The sequence below is a fragment of the Aquarana catesbeiana genome, linkage group LG02, assembly GCF_042186555.1.
Source record: "Aquarana catesbeiana isolate 2022-GZ linkage group LG02, ASM4218655v1, whole genome shotgun sequence".
NCBI lineage: Eukaryota > Metazoa > Chordata > Amphibia > Anura > Ranidae > Aquarana > Aquarana catesbeiana.
Window position 1 is genome coordinate 642,013,411 of NC_133325.1, and position 20,401 is coordinate 642,033,811.

General features: G+C 43.0%; 1 protein-coding gene across 4 annotated transcripts in view; it reads right to left on the reverse strand.

Moving 5' to 3' along the window:
- Positions 1-20,401, reverse strand: part of PHKA2 (phosphorylase kinase regulatory subunit alpha 2) — a 143,668-nt gene that overhangs the window by 91,694 nt on the left and 31,573 nt on the right. For all 4 annotated transcript variants that reach the window (XM_073616456.1, XM_073616455.1, XM_073616453.1 and 1 more), the window contains exon 3: positions 11,808-11,966. In XM_073616456.1, coding sequence (XP_073472557.1) covers positions 11,808-11,966 — 159 coding nt within the window. The remainder of the gene's footprint in view (positions 1-11,807; positions 11,967-20,401) is intronic.

Here is a 20,401-nt window from a genome sequence, read left to right on the forward strand (position 1 = left end):
TGACAGCGCTGTATAAGTACCTGAAATGAATAAAAGTTTGGAAATTCTAGAGAAATGCTTAAATAATGCATTACAATTTGACTAAACCCATTAGATTTTAGTCAACTAAAATACAACTTAAACTAAAATAGCATTTTAGTCAAAAGCCTATGACTAAAATTAAATTGAAATTTGACGTCAAAATGAATACTGCATCTGGAGAAATATAATCTGTATTCTACTGCTTATACTACATGATGTCAGAACCTTCTGTTTGCATGTATGGAAAAAATACTTTAACCCCTTCCCGACTGCCGCATGTCGATATAGGTCGGCAGAATGGCACAGGCAGGCAAAAGGGCGTACAGGTACGTCCCCTTTAAGATACGGCATTGTGGGCGTGTGCACCGGCCGCATGCTCCATGTCCGCCGGGTGCCCGCGATCATGTCCCGGAGTGGAAAAATGGGGAGATGCCTTTGTAAACAAGGCATTTCCCCGCTCTGCCTAGTGACATAACAGAGATCACTGCTCCCTGTCATCGGGAGCAGTGATCGCTGTCACGTGAGTAGTAACCCCCCCCCTTAGAATCACTCCCTACGACACACTTAACCCCTTCATCGCCCCCTAGTGTTTAACTCGTTCCCTGTCAGTGTCATTTACACAGTAATCAGTGCATTTTTATAGCACTGATCGCTGTATAAATGACAATGGTCCCAAAATAGTGTCAAAAGTGTCTGATGTGTCCGCCATAATGTTGCAGTCACGATAAAAATCGCAGATCACCGCCATTACTAATAAAAAAAATTACAATAACAATGCCATAAAACTATCACCTATAACTTTTGCGCAAACCAATCAATATACGCTTATTGCGATTTTTGTTACCAAAAATATGTAGAAGAATACATATCGGCCTAAACTGAGGAAAAAAATGGTATTATAAAGGAGAGGGGAGGAATCAAACCAAAGCACCACACCACAGTCCCCTTTTTTTTTGTCTGAGGAAAAAAATTGTTTTTTTTTTATATATTTTTGGGGGATATTTATTATAGCAAAAAGCAAAAAAAATTGCTTTTTTTCAAAATTGTTGCTTTCTTTTTGTTTATAGCACAAAAAATAAAAACCGCAGAGGTGATCAAATACCACCAAAAGAAAGTTCTATTTGTGGGGAAAAAAAGGACATCAATTTTGTTTGGGTGTAACATCGCACGACCGCGCAATTGTCAGTTAAAGCGACGCAGTGCCGAATCGCAAAAAGTGCTCTGGTCCTTCCGGGGCTGAAGTGGTTAACAGGATGCAATGAGAACTTTCTGTGCTGTCCTATACATTATATATCCTACCAACGCTGTGCTGTATACTCTCTTCTACTTAATCATTATGAAACATTTCAGCAAGTGCACTATAATTGCCTTTCTCACCATCTACAGAATAGAAGCAAGTAAGGATATGCAATACTGCTTGCAAGAAAGGATAACAATATATAGTGATGATTTGGATGGGACTATTTTTCTTTCTCAGCAAAAATGTGTCTTTCCAAAACCAGCATGTGGTTTAGATTTACAGATTCTTTTTTTTTAAAGAAATCTGTATGACTCAACTATGGCACTGGTACGTTCACACAAGCAATTCCAATTATGAATTGCTGTTTAATGAAGTGCAGAAACAATATTTAAAAGTAATTTTTCCATATGAGTATAACAGCGAACACGCACAGTGCATATTTTCTTAGAACATTTTTTCTCCAGTACACTCACACCCTAAAGCCAAACACAGACAGCATAACAGCGAGCCAGGATCCCATTGCCAGAGACCTTAAACACAAACCAATATTTTCTAGGGTTTGGATAGAGTTTAGGAAGTGTTAAGGTTCTCAGAAAATATTCTGTCTGTCTTACTCCCAGCATATGCAGAGTGTAAGCTTGCCACCTCAACCTCCGCAACATCTCCAAAATACGTCCCCTCCTAACCAATGACACCACAAAGCTCCTAATTCACTCCCTGGTCCTCTCTTGCCTCGATTACTCCTTACTAACTCCCTCCTCACTGGCTTACATTTAAATAGGCTATCCTCTATTCAGTCCATGAATGCTGCTGCCAGACTCATTCACCTTACAAACCGCTCAGCGTCTGGTACCCCTCTCTGCCAATTCCCTCCATTGGCTGCCACTCACCTAACAAATTAAATTCAAAATACTAACAATAATTTACGGAGCAATACACAACTCTGCCTCCAGCTACATCACTGACCTAGTCTCAAAATACCAACCAAATCATTAACTCCCAAGACCTCCTGCTCTCTAGTTCCCTTGTCATCTCCTCCCACGCTTGCCTCCAGGACTTCTCCCAAGGCTCTTCCATCCTTTGGAATTCTCTACCCCAATCTGTCCAACTATCTCCTACTCTGTCCACTTTTAGGCGATCCCTGAAAACTTTTCTCTTCAGTGAAGCCTATCCTGCCTCCACCTAACAACTGTGCTTTTATTTTAATTCACCACAGTCATTATCTTTTGTATAACTTGACCCTCCCTCCTAGATTGTAAGCTCTAAGGAGCAGGGCCCTCTGATTCCTCCTGCATTGAATCGTATTGTAACTGTACTATTTGCCCTAACTTTGTAAAGTGTTGCGAAAACTGTTGGCGCTATATAAATCCTGTATAATAATAACAATAATAATAATAATACAATGCTTGTTTTGTCTAGAGAGGATCTAAGTGAGAGTAATACTTACCTTAATCTATGGCCAATTCCCTATCTGGTTGGTTATGTCGCTGTCCTAACTAGTGTCATTATCTACAATACAGGACCGCGGCCACCTCTAACTTTGCTCTGAAGGTGACAAGACTGAAGGCCCACCGTATTCTGGGGCAGAGGAGCTCACAGGACTGTGAATTATTCTATTACTTTTTTTAGACCTATCCTATACAAAACAAGCATTATATCATACATATGTGTTTGGACCAGCCCAGAGATCATCTTTTAAACCTCTGCAAAGTTTTTATTGTTATGAGATTACCCTCACTTTTTATTCTGGGGACAAATGTCATCAGGATAGAGTGAGGGGACATTTTATATTGTACAGTTCTTACTGGAGCAGTAGAGGGAATATATCCCAATGGGGACTGCTGTTCCAATGACAACTTACAAGGGACAGATCTCACTTCATTTCAGATTATTCCAACGGTGGTGTCATAGATACAAGAAGTAAGGGAAAAATGCCTAGTGAACCATGATAGCAGTTAAAAATTGAATCTGCTTCAAGATTCTGAAAGCAGTTAAATGCTAATCTGCTTTAAGATTCTGAGAACTTTCCTTGACCTGCCTTTATAGGTTTGTCTGTCCATTTTTACTACTCTGACACCAACCAAGCAAACCAAAGGGTTACAACTGTGGGTTCAACGCATATTGTTCCCACAAAGCCTTAGCAGAATACATCTTTCAGTATCGTTCCCTAAGTAGAAATTACAATTTAAAACTGTCCATACAAGGGGCGTGGCCAGCGCGGCATGTGAGCAGACGTCTAGTCACAGAGCTCCCGCAGTGATCCTGATTTGATCCGGTTACCGGCACTCTATTACCCCCGTTTTCGGCTAGATCGAACGTGGAGAACCCCCTGCACATTCCGCGCCCGCTCCGGTGTACCAGAAGGGCATGATGACCCGTGGACAGAGAGGAGAAGGCTCCAGGATGGATCCTCAACATGGCGCCGCTCCGCCGTCCACACAGAAACGTGACAAGCTGAAGGAGGGACAGCACAAGCAGCTGAAAGGCTCTAAGGATGGCTCCGCTGATCACCCTAAGGACATGAGGTACTATGCTCAAAAACTGTCTGAAAAACCAGGCCTAGATGCAGCACAGTCACTAAATGAATGCCCTGACTTTAATAACACTGAGGAGGAAGAATGTATGGAAGCACAGGGAGCAGGGGCCATGTTGATGCAGGGAGAGGATAGTGAGGCTATAACTGATGAGCCTGAAGAACATGAGGAGGAGGAGGGGGGTGCACAGCCCACACTGGCAGACATTTTAAAAGCAGTTAACAAATGTACAGCCTCTGTAAACAATCTACAAGTAAGATTTGGCGGCCTCAAGGAGGAGGTTAGTCTCATCAGACAAGATATCCAGAAAATTCGAGAGCGTACCACTGCTGCAGAAAGCAGAATAAGCGAGCTTGAGGATAAACTACCTACACTGATTAGAGACTCCCAATCCACCACACGTCTAGCAAGAGCTACGGATACCCGCGCTGAGGATTTTGAAAATCGCCTCAGGCGCAATAATGTGCGCATAGTTGGCTTACCGGAAAAGGTGGAGGGCCGTGACCCCACGCAATTCATAGAACAATGGATGGCTGAAATATTCGGCAAGGAGGCTTTCACTCACTTGTATGCGGTGGAAAGAGCTCACAGAATACCTGCCAGACCTCTCCCGCCAGGAAACCCCCCCCGCCCAATACTGGCCCGTCTCCTGAATTATAGAGACAGGGAAATTATCCTGAAACTAGCCAGAGAAAAGAGGAATGTCCAGTACAATGGCACGCGGATTTCATTCTACCCAGATTTCTCAGCGGCAGTCCAGAAGAACCGCGCGCGGTTCTCAGAAATTAAAAAACGCCTGCAGAGAGTACAAGCCTCTTATGCAATGTTATATCCTGCAAAACTCAAAGTTACATTGAGAGGCAGAGCATATTTCTTTGAACACCCGGCGGAGGCTGCGGATTGGCTAGATGCTAATGAAAATGAGCTTCGTCAGGATAGGAGACCAGAAGCGGAGATAGACTGACATCCCTAACAAAGGCCCGGGGGTCTATCCTTTTCTTTTCCCCTCAGAGGAGGGTTGTGCCGGAAACATATATTGATTCACTCTCCACAAAAATGCGAGTTCGATGACAAGATGGATCATGGCATTGTACTTCCCAGCAAGTACCAGAAAATATGTCATTGTTGTTTGGAGGGACCGGTTGTCCCACACAGTTTCGGTATATCAGTTGACACACCGGTGTCGTGGATTACAAAAAAAAGTTGCCTTTCAATGCGACAAGTGCATATTGATGGATAATCCAGGTCAGAAGAGGCACTTTTGTTTGATTTATGCACCGTTGTGCATTTTACGATACTTCTACACACAAGTTTGTTCCAGAGCAATCGAGGTATTACGGTCCTTGGATAGAGCGGTAACTTTCTTTTTCTTGCATTGGCAGTCTCGTCACTTCTTGGCCCCTGCTGGGTACTGCGTGGTGGTCCCCCCCCCCCCATGGGTGGGAATCAGGGGGGCTCTATGTTGCTTTACCCTGTTATTTTCCAACTAGACACCCAACAATGACGACAGTAACTGTCCTTTCTTGGAACATTCGGGGTTTGCAGGACCCCCTAAAGCGGACGATGGTATCATCCTTATTGAGGAAACGTCTCCCGGCTATATGTGCTTTACAAGAGACCCACCTTACTGCTGATTCTCTGTCATGCATTAATTTTAGATGGGTGGGTAGGGCATACCACTCCACTCACACCTCTTATTCTCGGGGTGTGAGTGTACTGGTGCCTGGCTCCATAGATTTTGTGGAGTTAGATTCTGAGTTGGATGATGAGGGGAGATATGTATTTTTATGTTGTAAATTGTTTTCCTTTAAATGTATACTGGCATTTGTATATGTACCCCCGCCATACAATAATCTGGTGTTGAGGTCCCTGGTGACGTTCCAAATGAAGTATCCGGAGACACCACTGTATGTCTTCGGGGACTTCAACAATTATACAGACGCAGTACTAGATAAGCACCCGCCTGTGATGGGGGGGGGGGGAGTACACCGCACGGCTCTGGGGAAATTTATTGAGGAGGTGGGATGGAGGGACCCATGGAGAGCCAAAAACCCGGGGGTAAAACAGTTTTCCTGTTTCTCAAAGAGTTATGCATCACTATCAAGGATAGATTTATGCCTATGCTCTAGTGCAGCTGAACGACACATCTCTGAGGTGACTTATGCTCTTAGGAGTGTGTCGGATCACTCCCCACTGATAGCAACTCTAGAGGTGCGCCCCCCTTCCACGATGGCAAAAGCCCCATGGAAAATGAACGCTTTTTGGCTGAGTCTCTTCCCTTCCCATGAGCAGATAGAATCTCATATAATAGATTTTTGGCGCCTACATGAGGCTGACGACCAATGGCTTGTGAATTGGGAAGCCTTTAAGGCTGTCCTGAGAGGCCTATTTATAACTGAAATTCAAGCTGTTAAGAGAAAGACACATGCTCAGAGGGAGGGAATTGAAAACATGGCAAAAGAACTGGAGAGCAAATTTATCACAGATCCAACCCAGAGTAACAAAGAGGCGTGGCTCTCTGCGCAAGATGCGTTGTATAAAATCACGACATCTACAGCAGAGAGAAAGAGATTTTTCCATAAAGCAGCATATTACGAGGAGGGGGAGCACACTGGACGCCTGTTAGCAACCATTGCCCATGCCCATCAAACTTCCCCCTCAATTGGGGCGTTACGTACACATCTTGGTGGGCTGACCAATGCCCCGGACCAAATCTTAGCAGAACTAGTGGAATTTTATTCCTCCCTCTATGAGTCTAAACAAACATATACCCTAGACTCCTTAACTGAATATCTGGATAATATTCAGCTCCCCTGTTTACAAATGGCAGCTAGGGAGGAACTTGACGCCCCTTTGACTGTTGAGGAACTGCAGTTGGCGACCAGTTTGTTCCCCAATTCCAAGGCCCCGGGTGACGATGGACTCCCCATCGAGGTATACAAACAATATGGCGAGCTTATACTTCCACGTCTATTGAAGGTATTTGATGCAGCGAAACAGAGTGGCAGCCTCCCTCAATCAATGACTAGAGCAAATATAGTTTTGATACTAAAACCCAATAAAGACCCTCTCGACCCGGGATCATACCGCCCTATATCTCTTTTACAAACTGATGTAAAGATATTAGCCAAAGCATTAGCAATCCGCATGAATAAAGTCATATCCAGTATAATCCATTCGGATCAGTCCGGATTTATGCCCCAAAAGTCGACCGCAATAAACCTCCGCAGACTTTTCCTCAATATTCAATCCCAGGCGGACAATAGGGGAGATAGAGCGCTGCTGTCACTGGACGCCCACAAGGCGTTTGATAGCGTCGAATGGGACTATCTATGGGCAGTGATGCGAAAATTTGGAATTGGGGAGGACTTTATCAAGTGGGTGCAGTTACTCTACTCGTCTCCTATAGCGGCCATTAGAGAGGGAGGAAGGATTTCATCACCCTTTAAACTATACAGGGGTACGAGGCAGGGGTGCCCCCTGTCTCCGCTCCTGTTTGCTATGGCTATAGAGCCCCTAGCGGCTACGGTACGCGCTAATCCCTTGATACAGGGTTTTAAATACGGAGACATTCAGGAGAAGGTAATTATGTACGCAGACGACACCATGCTGCTACTGGGTGATACATCTAACTCACTGACAGAGGCAATGAGTGTGATTAAACAGTTCGGGAAATACTCAGGTTTAGTTATTAACTGGACCAAGTCCTCTCTGCTGCTTCTAGACCGTGACCCGCCCACAACCCAACAAAATATGCAGGATATACCAGTCTCGACATCCTTTAAATATCTGGGTATACAGATTACAGCCCATATATTAGACTATGTGAATCTTAATCTAACCCCATTGATCAATAGATGTCGGGATCGGGTCAAAGTGTGGAGTAAATTAAAGCTGTCCCAAGTGGGCAGAATAAACTTAATAAAGATGATTCTTATGCCACAACTACTATATGTGCTCCACAATTCTCCAATGGTTATTACTCTGAAAAAGTTTAGAATCATCAACTCCCTCTTCCGTTCATTTATATGGCTTTCAAAGCCTCCTAGAATTAAACTAGAACAACTACAACGTCCTAAAGACAATGGAGGTTTGGCATTGCCTAACCCCTGGGTGTATTATTTAGCCTCCCAGCTACAGCACATTGCTAGAGCCATAGGCCCCGGGGAGGACCTGGAGATGAACCTGAGAGACCCTTCGGCCCACATACTCCGGTTCACTTCCAGGAGAGAGGTTGCGGATGGATTAGAGGCCTTACAATATAACAAATCTAATAAACTTTTCCCAACTTATGCACTTATGCAGAAAATCTGGAACAAGGTCAGGATGCTACAAGGGGTGGAGGGCTTTACCAGGTATAGCCCCATCTGGGAAAACAATCACTATTCAGAAATAGCTAAAATACCCTACGGACCCAAATGGCAACAATACGGGGTGTCCCATATGGTACACATAATTGGAGACGGTAAATTGAGACCCTTCTCGGAGCTCAGGGAGGCCTTTCAATTGCCGGGCTCTATGCTCTTCTATTACAGACAACTTAAACATGCAATAGATGCACAAAGGGGCCCCGATATTTGGAACCTGCAACCCACTCCTATTTTCAACCACCTACTTGCCATAACCACCTATAGAGGTTTTATATCTGACTGCTATACCATGCTTCTGAACCTTTTCCTAGGGGACGCGCCTCTGAGGGTCGTGTCCCACTGGGAACAGGATGTTGGCTCCTTTGAGGAGGAACAGTGGGAGGAAGCCCTGCTGGCGGTTTCCACGTGTTCATTAAATGCTGCTCAAAAGCTCTCACAGCTCTATATTATTTCCAGAGTGCACTATACACCGGCTAGACTGGCCCGTATGGGTTTGGGCACTGATCCCACCTGCACCAGATGCTCCAGAGACCATGGAGACCTCATACACCTCCTGTGGAGATGCCCAAAATTGCACCTCTATTGGAACGAGGTCATTAACACCATTAATAGAGTTTTCCAAATAGTGATACCTTTGGATCCAAAGCCATGTCTGCTGGGGATTGTGGATGATCTACTGACTGAGGATATCCTTAGACAGGCTATCAGAAGAGCTTTGTTTCAGGCCCGCCTACTTATCCTCAGGCACTGGAGGTCCACGTGTCCTCCCACGGTACAAGAATGGATTACACAAATGGGGGCCACTATTCGTATGGAAAAAATTATTTACCAGCATAGGGGAGCGACACAAAAATATGAGAAACTATGGGCTCCATGGTTGGATACACCAGGTCTAGCGCCAATAGATTTGATATATGATCGCTTATTCTAAAAGCGGCCCTCATTAACCTCAATTCCTATGGGATATATGTTATGCACTATATAATTAGTCAGTATGCTAAGAGGTAATAAGCAAATGATCCATTGGAGGAGTGTGGATGGCTCATGGAAGGATTTTCCTGATGAGAGGATGTGTTTTCTCCTTTCTCCTCTTTGTTTTCTCTTTATCCGATGCAATGGAGTATGTTCCCCCTTTTTTCTGTACTTATTTTTATATATTGTTTCCGCTCCTTACCCTAATACATATGTAAAATGTGACTTCTGCCATGTAAACTACTGTATGTGCTCTGGAACTGTATACACTTATTCAATCTTAATAAAACTTTTTGTTTGAGAAAAAAAAAAACTGTCCATACAGGCATCCAATATGGCTGGCTCAGCAGGGACTGGCTGAATTTCGATCCCCTGTTGGAAAATTTCTGCTCGATTACACTGCAGGCCACTGATAAGTGTATTTTGGCAGTAGGGAAATCTCCCTGCTGTTAGAATTAGGGTTGCACCAATATGGCACTAGTATCGGTATCGGTGCTAATACCGAGCATTTGCACAAGTGCTTACTCCGATACCTCTTGAAAGTCAGTGGGGGAAAAGAAGACAGAGGGGGCCAGCGCGCCATCAACATTCAACAATACGCTAGCAGGTAAGCTGTCTGGGGCAGGGGTGCAGCCGCTATTTTTTCCCAAGAAGAATTATTCCGTCAGGATGGGCGACCTGACTTGGTAAATAAAGGGACGCTCTGTCAGAACACTGCAACGCCCATCTTGGCACGCCCTGCACTAAGCCGCAGTAGGCCTGCAGTCAGAAGATGGGAACTGACATCTTGTTACACCCAGCCCATATGGTGAAATAATTTCATGGGGGCGTTGCGGTGTTCTGATAGAATCTGACGGGTCGCCGATTCTGGACTATTTGTCTTGGGAAAACAACATAAAAAATATATTATAATATTTATTATTATTTATTTTATAAGTTGTAGTGAGGCCAATCTGTGCTCATCAGTTATGCCAATCAGTGCTGCCTTTCAGTGCCTGCCCATCAGTACCACCTATCATTGCCCATAGGTGCCGCCTATCAGTGCTCATAAGTTCCACCTACCAGTGCCCATCAGTCAGTGCCACCTATCAGTGCTCATCAGTGCTGCATTTCAGTGCCACCTATCAGTGCTGCATATTAGTGCCTCCTCATCAGTGCCCTTCAGCGCCGCCTCATCAGTGCCCATCAATGCCGCCTCATTAGTGCCATTAGTGCCACCTATCAGTGCCCATCAGTGCTGCACATTAGTGCCTCCTCATCAGTACCACCCCATCAGTGCCCTTCAGTGCCGCCTAATCAGTGCCACCTATCATTGCCCATCGGTGCTGCATATTAGTGCCACCCTATCAGTGCCCTTCAGTGCTGCCTCATCAGTGCCCATCAGTGCCACCCCATCAGTGCCCTTCAATGCCGCCTACCAGTGCCCATCAGTGCTACATATTAGTGCCTCCTCATCAGTGCCACCCCATCAGTGCCCTTTAGTGCCGCCTCATCAGTGCCCATCAGTGCTGTCTCATCAGTGCCACCTATCAGTGCTGCATAAGAAGGTATCATTAGTCTGTATTGTGCTTTGAAAACTGTCACATTAAAAAAAACGGTAATTGGTATCGGCGAGTGCTTGAAAAAAAAAGTATCGGTACTTGTACTCTGTCTTAAAAAGTGGTATCGGTGCAACTCTAGTTAGGATACAAAGACGCAGTGGGGAAGATTTCCCCATCCACAGTGTGTGTGTGGATGGGAAAAATTGCTTCAGATCTTTCGCTCAAACCACTGGTTGAACGAAACAAAGGACTTCTCTATGGCCAGCCTTATGCAGGGGCTTTTACGTACAATGGATGATGCAAGCATGTGTTCCTCTAATAAAGAATAAGGCTAACACTGCTTGTCTGTGAAGTCCTATTGTTGCACTGAGGCCTGGCCTACACTAGGTTTGTGAAGCACAGAACACTGTCATCTGTTGGTGCGCACGCATTCTTTAGCGCATAGTGTTACCTATTTATTTTTTAATATATATCTCTTAAATTCTATGGCTGGGTTCACACTTATCCGATGCCAGACATTGCATGTAAATCGTACCGCATTGCTGTGCACATCACATGCGATGTCTTTGCGAAGCAAACTGAACTTTACAGTTTGTATGGCTGAAATTGCATCGCATTTCCACCAAAATGGTGCAGGACCCTTTTTTTGGTCCGCACTGGAATCAGACCGCATGGGTGTATAGACCCATGCGATCCGATTCCACAATCCACACTGCATTCCGCAAACTGATTTGGGGGTGTCATTAACTTTATGTTGACACCTGCAGCGGTTCGCAGATGTCAGTGTGAACTGCCTGTGATTCAGATGCGATGCGGGAACCCACAAAGGAATTACACTGGTTCCCGTATCGCACCATATGCTGAATATATTTTATACATCTCTTAAACTCCAAATAATACAGAAACACAAAGTACCATACGTCATTCATGTAAGTGAATCTCTGGCACAGGCTTTTGTCTCGGTTGAGAAGAATTATTAGAATACTGCTTACAAAATAATAACAATATATAATTACTATTCAATTTTATCACTTTCTATTTTATTCCCTCTGTGATTAAACTATTGGGACAATTTCCCATTGTATGCAAACATTAGTGGTAAATTTATGCTGAAATTTTTTTGTTGTACCTGTTCTAGCTCATAGGCTTTGGCTTTATCTTCATCCCGGTCGGCATTCTTCCTGTAGGCCATTCCCAGGCCCCACACAGACAGGATGCTGTACACATTGTCTCGTACCCAAGCATCATTCTGTTCCTTACTAGCAGGGAGCAGTCCAGTAACTGGATTCTATGGAAACACAAAGAAAACATATATTAAAGTTAGGACACAACTTGCTGTTTTAATTGCCATTTAAAGTGGACCTAAACTCAAACCATGAAGAGATGTTATAGGAAACATCTGGAAATGTTAATTGTGCCTAAACAGTATCCTAAAAATTCAAGTTAAAATCAAAGCTCTGCCCATCACAATGTACTATAACCATCACAAGTTTGTTATGATTCCCAAAGCTTTACCATTTTTTCTGTTTTATAAATTTTTATTGAGTTTTCAACATTTTACAGATAAGAAAACATTGAAAGCATAGAAAGCCACACAAGATTATCATTCAACACAACAAGGCGAGTTAAGGGCCATACACACGGGCCGAATATCGGGCGGTATTAGCTGGTTCAACAGAAACCAGCCAACATTCGGCCCATGTGTACAGCAGTCGGTCCGACAGAAGCCGGCCGAACGTCTTTTAAAGGGGCATGACCAAAAATGGTCTGCAGATCGGCATCCGGTCAGCGCTCTCAGTCAATAGTTTGTTCTGTTCAGAACACAATAGCTCAGCGGGGGAGATCGCTGTACTAACTAATAGTACAGCGGCTCCTCCTGAGCTCTTCAGTTTTTCAGCAGGCTGAACGAAAAGAAAACTGCTAGTGTGTATCAGACTTTATTAATTTGTTACAACAATCAGAATGTGCACTACAAATAACAATCCCAAGAATATTTTATCTTGGAACTGTAGCTAGGGACAGATACAACCTCTGTGGTAGGCAAACAGAAAAAAGAAAATAAATAGTATCTAGAAAAGATCAGCAGAAGGAAAAAGGGGGAAGGCCAGGCAGGGGAACGGGTAGAAGTAGGAGAGGAGAGAAAAAAAGGTGGTGATGGTAGGGGGAGTAGTATGAGAGGAGAGGGAAGGAATAACTAGTGGTCACTGGAATGGGGTCTCAATGTTGAGGGTCTTATTAAGAAAATAATATTGACAAGGGTACAGTCAAAGTCTACGGGTAAGTAGTATGTAATCCAGGGCTCCCAGAGTTTGTGAAATTTTGGATAGGCTATCATCCAGTATGGTCAACATTTTCTTATATGTCATGCACAAGTTAATACAAGGCTTAAGCTCCTCAAAAGAGATATTTGTCTGTCTCCAGGACCTAGCTATGGTTTGTTTTGTGGCAGTAAAATTATGGGTAAGAGACTACACACTCCTGAATATTGAACCCTTGTACACTCTGATCAAGACTAAGACACAACATTGGGCTCGACTACCCCTGGGTGTCATGGGACGCATCAGTCTAGTCAAAATGATACTTCTCCCAAAAATACTCTATCTGGTGTGGCATGCTCCCCTGTATATACCACAAAAATTTTTCAAGACAATTGAATCTATTCTCAATTCGTTTATATGGGGACACAGCAGACATAAATTATCCTGGAAAATACTTAAGAACCCAGTGACATTGGGAGGAGTTGCTCTTCCAGATTTTCAGGACTATTATCTTGCCTCACAATTATCCCACTTCTATCATTTTGACAAGAACGAGCTACCAAGGTACCAACTACTAATCTGTGAACACCCTAATAACCCTGCTCATACCCCACTTCAGTCAGTCCTAAGGGCCCCATCGACAGGACATACCCCCCAATACAAAGCAGGCATGTTGACACATCATCGAAGGGTGTGGCGGTTGGCACTACAAAAGCTTGGGACTCCGCTGATTCATTCCCACACCCCCCTTTGGTTCAACACACGCATGCCTGAGCTGTTGTCTATCCCAGACCCCGAGGTTTGGATACGCAACGGAATCTTGTATATTCACCAGATTATGACCACCACGGGACTTAAAACATTCCAAACACTAAAAGATGAATTCTCACTTCCCAACCACCTCCTTTTCAGGTACTTACAACTTCGCCATGCTATAGAAACTCAGTTTGCTGGTTCTAACCCATCCCTTATAGTCCCCTCCATAGTTGACACGATTACAGGTGCCGAGCCAGCCAAACTAATCTCTACTCCGCCATCCGTCTTCCCAACTCCGTAGCCTTGGCCTATAGTGCTAAGACTGGATGGGAGGCGGACGTTGGACTGATTGAGGATGAGGATTGGGATGAGATCTTGGAAGACGTTAAAAAAGTTTCCCCTAAACTGTCAGACCGCCTAACACAGTTATATATTATACATAGGACATATCTGACTCCTCAGAGGTTAGTGCGCTTCAAACCCATGTATAATCCAGGATGCCGACTATGCGACTACACCCCGGGCTCCTTCTATCACCTCATATGGTCCTGCCCAACTATTCAAGCGTATTGGATACAAGTAATACGCTTCCTGCACGATCAAATGGGCTCCCCGGCTACCCTAGATCCTAAGATGTGTCTACTCGGCCTGCTACCTGACTTAGATGCTGACAAATCCCTCCGTACCTTTTTACATGAAACGCTATTCTTGGCGAGAAAAGTTATTGCCCGTAAATGGATGCAGGCCCTACCCCCCACAATCCAGTGTTGGAAAAAAGAAATCAATGCCACTCTCCCATATAAGAAGCTGATTTATGTACATAGAGGATGCCCGCTTAAATACGAGCAGGTCTGGAACAGATGGTTGGAGGATGGTGAAACATGTACTTGAAATGTTGTCATGTTCATCTCTTATCTTCTCCTCTCCTCTCCCCCCCCCCTTTTTTTCCCCCCTCTTCTCTATCATGTACCGGCTTCATGTCCGATGGATATGTTATCCTATATCATGTAGATGACTTCATCTACTCATGTATATATTACTGATTTGGCCATGTTGGCTTATGTTATTCTATGTACCAAGCATATATTTTCTTAATAAAGTTGGTTTTCTAATTAAAAAAAAAAAATTATGGGTAAGTAAACAGATTTCTAATTTAGTAAATTCAAAACATTTTTTTGATTCAGAAGGGCTTCCATCTGTTTTTTTTCATTGGGGTCTATCTAGAATACTATAAATTATCAGGCAAGTGTGACACCAAAAACAACAGTTCTTCAGAGAGTCCCACTACATTAGTCTAAATGTGCCCTCAGCACTGCACCCACTAAAGCACCAGGAGGAATACCCAGGTATCGTGTGTGAAAGACGGAAGGGTACCAATTAACATGACATTAACAAATTATAATTGGCTTCAGTGGCTAGGACGTTAATAGAACTCTTTGATTTGTTGGACTAGATTTCTTGTCAGCATTTTTTCTCTAAAATTTCCTCCCCATGCACCCCTGACATAGGCTCCTTTCCCTTAAATTTCTGCATGTGTGAGCAGTGCAGTACTGTATCTTGTGGCCATGTGCTCCACCCTCCTGAAACTATAATCCCATCTATCTACCCGTTGCATTAACTGCGCACGCATCCACTTTTTGTTGAATGGCCATTTTCTCTGTTCTTTTGACATGCCAGCGCTGGATGTGTTTTCATGTAATACTGTGGTACATGCTGGGAGCAAGAAGAAGAGGATGGCTGTGTTTCCACATACAGCGGGACCATTTAGATTGAAAGTAGCCACCCTAATAAAGGAAATGTCGGCTGAAAATGTTTAAATCTTATTTTCCATGGCTATAATGTCCCACACCCCTGTTAGAAGGACCACCGATAGCAAAAAATACAGGTACTAAGGCCTCATGTACACAAGACGCTGTCATTCTCTGCTCTGCAGACGCTTCTAGACGCAAACGCGGTAAAACGCCGCTAAACGCGGCATGCAAATGCGGCAAAACGGGCGTTTCCTAAAAGCCAGTTTCAGCTTTTAAAAACATGTGTTCAGCAGAGTTTGCACCGGCGTCTCGTGTGCATGAAGCCTAAAGCCTAATTTTCTTTAACTTGCGTTTAGTGTCACTTTAAATCCCTCTTGGAAAACAGCAGTGCACTTCCTGTGCCTGGAGCCTAATAGATGTAAATCTGCATTGCATCCAAGACTGTTAATCTTACCAGATTTGGAGAGAGATCTGGTCAATTCACTATTGAAATCTGATAAATACCTTTTAACTCCCAAACACCCATTATACAACCCAGTCCGAATGTCAAACTTCCTTTAAAGTAGAAGTTCACCCTAAAACTAAAATCCCTGCATCTACTGACATCCATGATCTAACACTAACCTATCTAGCCCTGTAAAGAAAGAATCAGTATACATACCTTTTCTGAAGCCGCTCTGACCTGGTCCCACGCTGAGCTTTCAGGCGTGGCTTCGCTGTGGAGGCGGGAGCAGAGGACACAGCTGACAATGGAAGCCCCGTAGTAACTCTATGGGTGACGTCACTCCCCATTCATTTCACAGCTGTTGTCAGCTGTGTCCTCTGCAGAGCTTCCACCTCTGAAGATCGGGTTGGATCGGCTTCAAAAAAGGTATGTATACTGACTTCTTCTTTACAGGGCTAGATAGGTTAGTGTTAGATCATGGATGCCAGCAGATGCAGGGATTTTAGTATTAGGGTGGACTTCTACTTTAAATCTAATGCCTAGCATACACGGGATGAATGTCAGCAGACATCGTCCAGTTCAATAAAAACTGGCTGACATTTGGCCCGTTTGTATGTCAGACGGTCTGTGGGATGAGCATGCTGGAAAACCAGCAGCCGACCAACTCCCGATCAGACTGGGGTGTTCTGGCGGGGGGGGGGGGTGTGTGTCTCCCTGTTAGAACACAACAGCTCACCGGAGGAGACTGCTGTACTAGCAAACTATTGTGTGTACCAGGCTTTATGCTGAGTACAGATGGCTCAGTTTTTTTTTTCGTTCAACCAACAGGTTGAATGAATAAAACTGGCTTGATTCCCCCCCATCCACACACTTGACATACATGGATGGGGTAACCTTCCCCCGCTGAGCTATTGTATTTTAACAGCAGAGGGACTTCCCCACCATCAGAATACACTAGAGCTGCACGATTCTGGCTAAAATGAGAATCACAATTTTTTTGCTTAGAATAAAGATCACGACTCTCACGGCGTAACATTTTCTTTCACATTATACAAAAAAATTTGGGCTAACTTTACTGTTTTTTTTTTTTTTATTAGTAATTAAAAATGTATTTTTTTTTTTTAAATTGTGTTTGAAAAACCACTGCACAAATACGGTGTGACATAAAATATTACAACAACCAACATTTTATTCTCTAAGATCTCTGCTAAAAAAATATATATATATATATATATATATATATATATATATATATCATGTTTGGGTGCTCCAATAAATTTTCTCGCAGAAAATAATGATTTTTACTTGTAAGCAACAAATGTCAGAAAAGGTTTGGTCTTTAAATGGTTAAACTTCCCTCATCTACACGCCAGATTTCTTTCCTTTAAAATAAGAACGAAAAGATACATTGTTTCTTCTTATTCATTGTAATAAAACTTGGCAGGCTGCCCGGATTTTATTTTGTCCAGCTGTGAGAACTCTCTGCAATTGTTAGAAAGATCGTGACATGCTGTTTTGAAGATCGCGAAGGGAAAAAGATCGCGATTTTGATTCTTAAAGTGGATATAAACCCAATGTCATCCTTTCTAAACTACTGCCATAGGGGTTATCTATGAGGATATACATGCCTACTGCATGTATCTTTACCTGTCAAATGTCTCCCCTCTGTCTGTTATGAGACCCGAAAAACTGCAGATTCTGTGGGTGGGTCTGTTGTCTGGAGCTCGGTGGGTGGAGTCCTGATGTCAGTAGACTCCCCGCCCACCTCTACACTCTCCTTGTCAATATGCATTTTCTCCTGTGTATTTATAACTGAACTTCTGCTATGATCTCGAACATCCAGTGAAAAGACAGGAAAGTAACCACATGACTTCAGCATGCCCAATCATGCTGAGGTGTGGAACAGCCAATCCTGGGAGAGCTGCTGAAGAAAGGAGTGGGGGAGGAAATTAAAAAATAATGCATGTCTTAGGCTAGTGTACGAGATGTAAATCACCTGTCACTCACAGCAAGGGGGAGGATTTGACAAAGTTTTTCTCAGTTTGTCAAGATTTATCTCTCTGAACAATAAAATAGGATTGCTCAGAGATGGATTAACTCTTTGTGGCAAGACTGGGCTCAAATGATAGGAAATCTTATACTCTACATTATGACATCAAAAAAAAAAAATTCGGGTTTACATCCACTTTAACGAATAATTGTGCAGCTCTAGAATACATTGATCAGTGTTGCAGGTTGTAGCCTGCGGTGCTGATCGAGTAGGAAAAATCCGATATGTCAGAGGTACAGAAGTCAATCAGTAGATTGAATTCTGTAGGACCTCCTTGCCCATACATAGATTGAAATTTGGCTGGTCCCTGCTGAACCAGCTGAATTTCGATCCATGTATGGCCGCCATAATACTTTTAAAACTTGAATTTTTCTAAAGGTCTCAACTTATCCTATTTAATAAATCCAGCAATTCTAGGTATAGATTTTTTTAAATGTGTGATTGTTTTGATAGCTTTAATCAATCATTACTATATATCACAATCTTCAGGGTTTCTTCAGTGACGCTCGTTTATGATTATTAACTCCATTTTCACTATTTAGATGCATTGCAGGTGCGTTGGTATTACTGTCTGGGCCTATTTTAGCACCTCTGGAGCCTGTAGGTGCACCCCGCATTTAGGACGACTTCTTCAAAACAAAATGTTCTTGTTTTCCTGGTTATTATTATTATTATTATTATTATTATTATTATACAGGATTTATATAGTGCCGACAGTTTATGCTTTACAACATGAGGGCAGACAGTACACTTACAATACAATTCAATACAGGGGGGAATCGGAGAACCCTGCTCGTTAGAGCTTACAATCTAGGAGAGAGGGTTATAATAATAAATTCTGTATAATAACGCTTTTTAATATTGGGCGAAGGTGTGAAAAACCTTGTAGGAGAAGATTATTCCTACTAATGAACAAGAAAAAATTGCACATAATTATACAGAAAAAAAGCCACCTTTTTACCTGTGTTGTCTATAGGCATATACTGTACCTACTGTGCCCAAACCTGCCCTGGAGGACACATTATTGGTATATTGTATCCAGACTAGGAATATACCAGCAAGATATCTTTATGTGGTCTTATTCATTATTAAAGTGGATGTAAACCCGAATTTTTTTTTTTTTATATATCATAATGTAGAGTATAAGATTTCCTATCATTTGAGCCCAGTCTTGCCACAAAGAGTTAATCCAGCTCTGAGCAATCCTCTTTTATTGTTCAGTGAGAGAAAAACTTTGTCAAATCCTCCCCCTTGCTGTGAGTGACAGGTGATTTACATATCTCGTGCACTAGCCTAAAACATGCATTATTTTTTAATTCCCTCCCCCACTCCTTTCTTCAGCAGCTCTGCAAGGATTGGCTGTTCCACACCTCAGCATGATTGGGCATGCTGAAGTCATGTGGTTACTTTCCTGTCTTTTCACTGGATGTTAGAGATCATAGTAGAAGTTCAGTGTTAGAAATACACAGAAGAAAATGCATATTGACAAGGGGAGTGTAGAGGTGGGCGGGGAGTCTACTGACATCACGACTCCACCCACCGAGCTCCAGACAACAGACCCACCCACAGAATCTGCAGTTTTTCGGGTCTCATAACAGACAGAGGGGAGATATTTGACAGGTAAAGATACATGCAGGAGGCATGTATATCCTTATAGATAACCCCTATGGCAGTAGTTTAGAAAGGATGACATTGGGTTTACATCCACTTTAAGTAAAATTGCAATAAACCACCAGCTCGATTTCTACAGGGAGCTATTCTTCACTATGAATGGCTATAGACATGGACTGAATTGCTGAAAGACTAAAATGTTGAAAGCACAGTTCCCTCTGATTCTGCCACAAATGATACTTCCCATGCTCCAACAATAACAATATATGACCTCAAGATAAAACATCAATACACAATGGCTTCCTTGTGGTCAGGAATGCAAAATGTTCTAATCCTTCTCTGGCCGTAGGCAACGTTCTGTGGCTTTGTAGTCAAGTACATTTTTCCAGACATTTGACTAACATCTTACTTCCAAAAAAAAAAAAAGAAAGAACAGAAGAGTACTAATAACATTGTAAAAAAGGGATAATAGCAAATGCAGCATTGCATTGTTCAATTAGTTTAGTAAATAAATGAATACAAAAACACTGTTTTCACGTATTGTTTCCTATGATTAATTCAAACAATGAGATCTTTTTATCTGGTAACCTAGGAACAGTACTAACATTGAATCCATTAAGGTTCGCGGAGCTCAACCACACCTTGTTGATACATTTGTTACTACAAAGCTGGCTCTACATGGATCAGGATTTCAATGCATGTATGGACAGGGAGGTTGTACATCTACAGGATCAACTTCTGTTCAACCGCCCTGTCAGATTTTCCATGCTCGATCTGCGTTGTAGGCTATAGCCTGCAATGCTGATCAGGGTATTCTGATGGCAGGGAAGTCTGTCCACTGTAAGGCCTCAT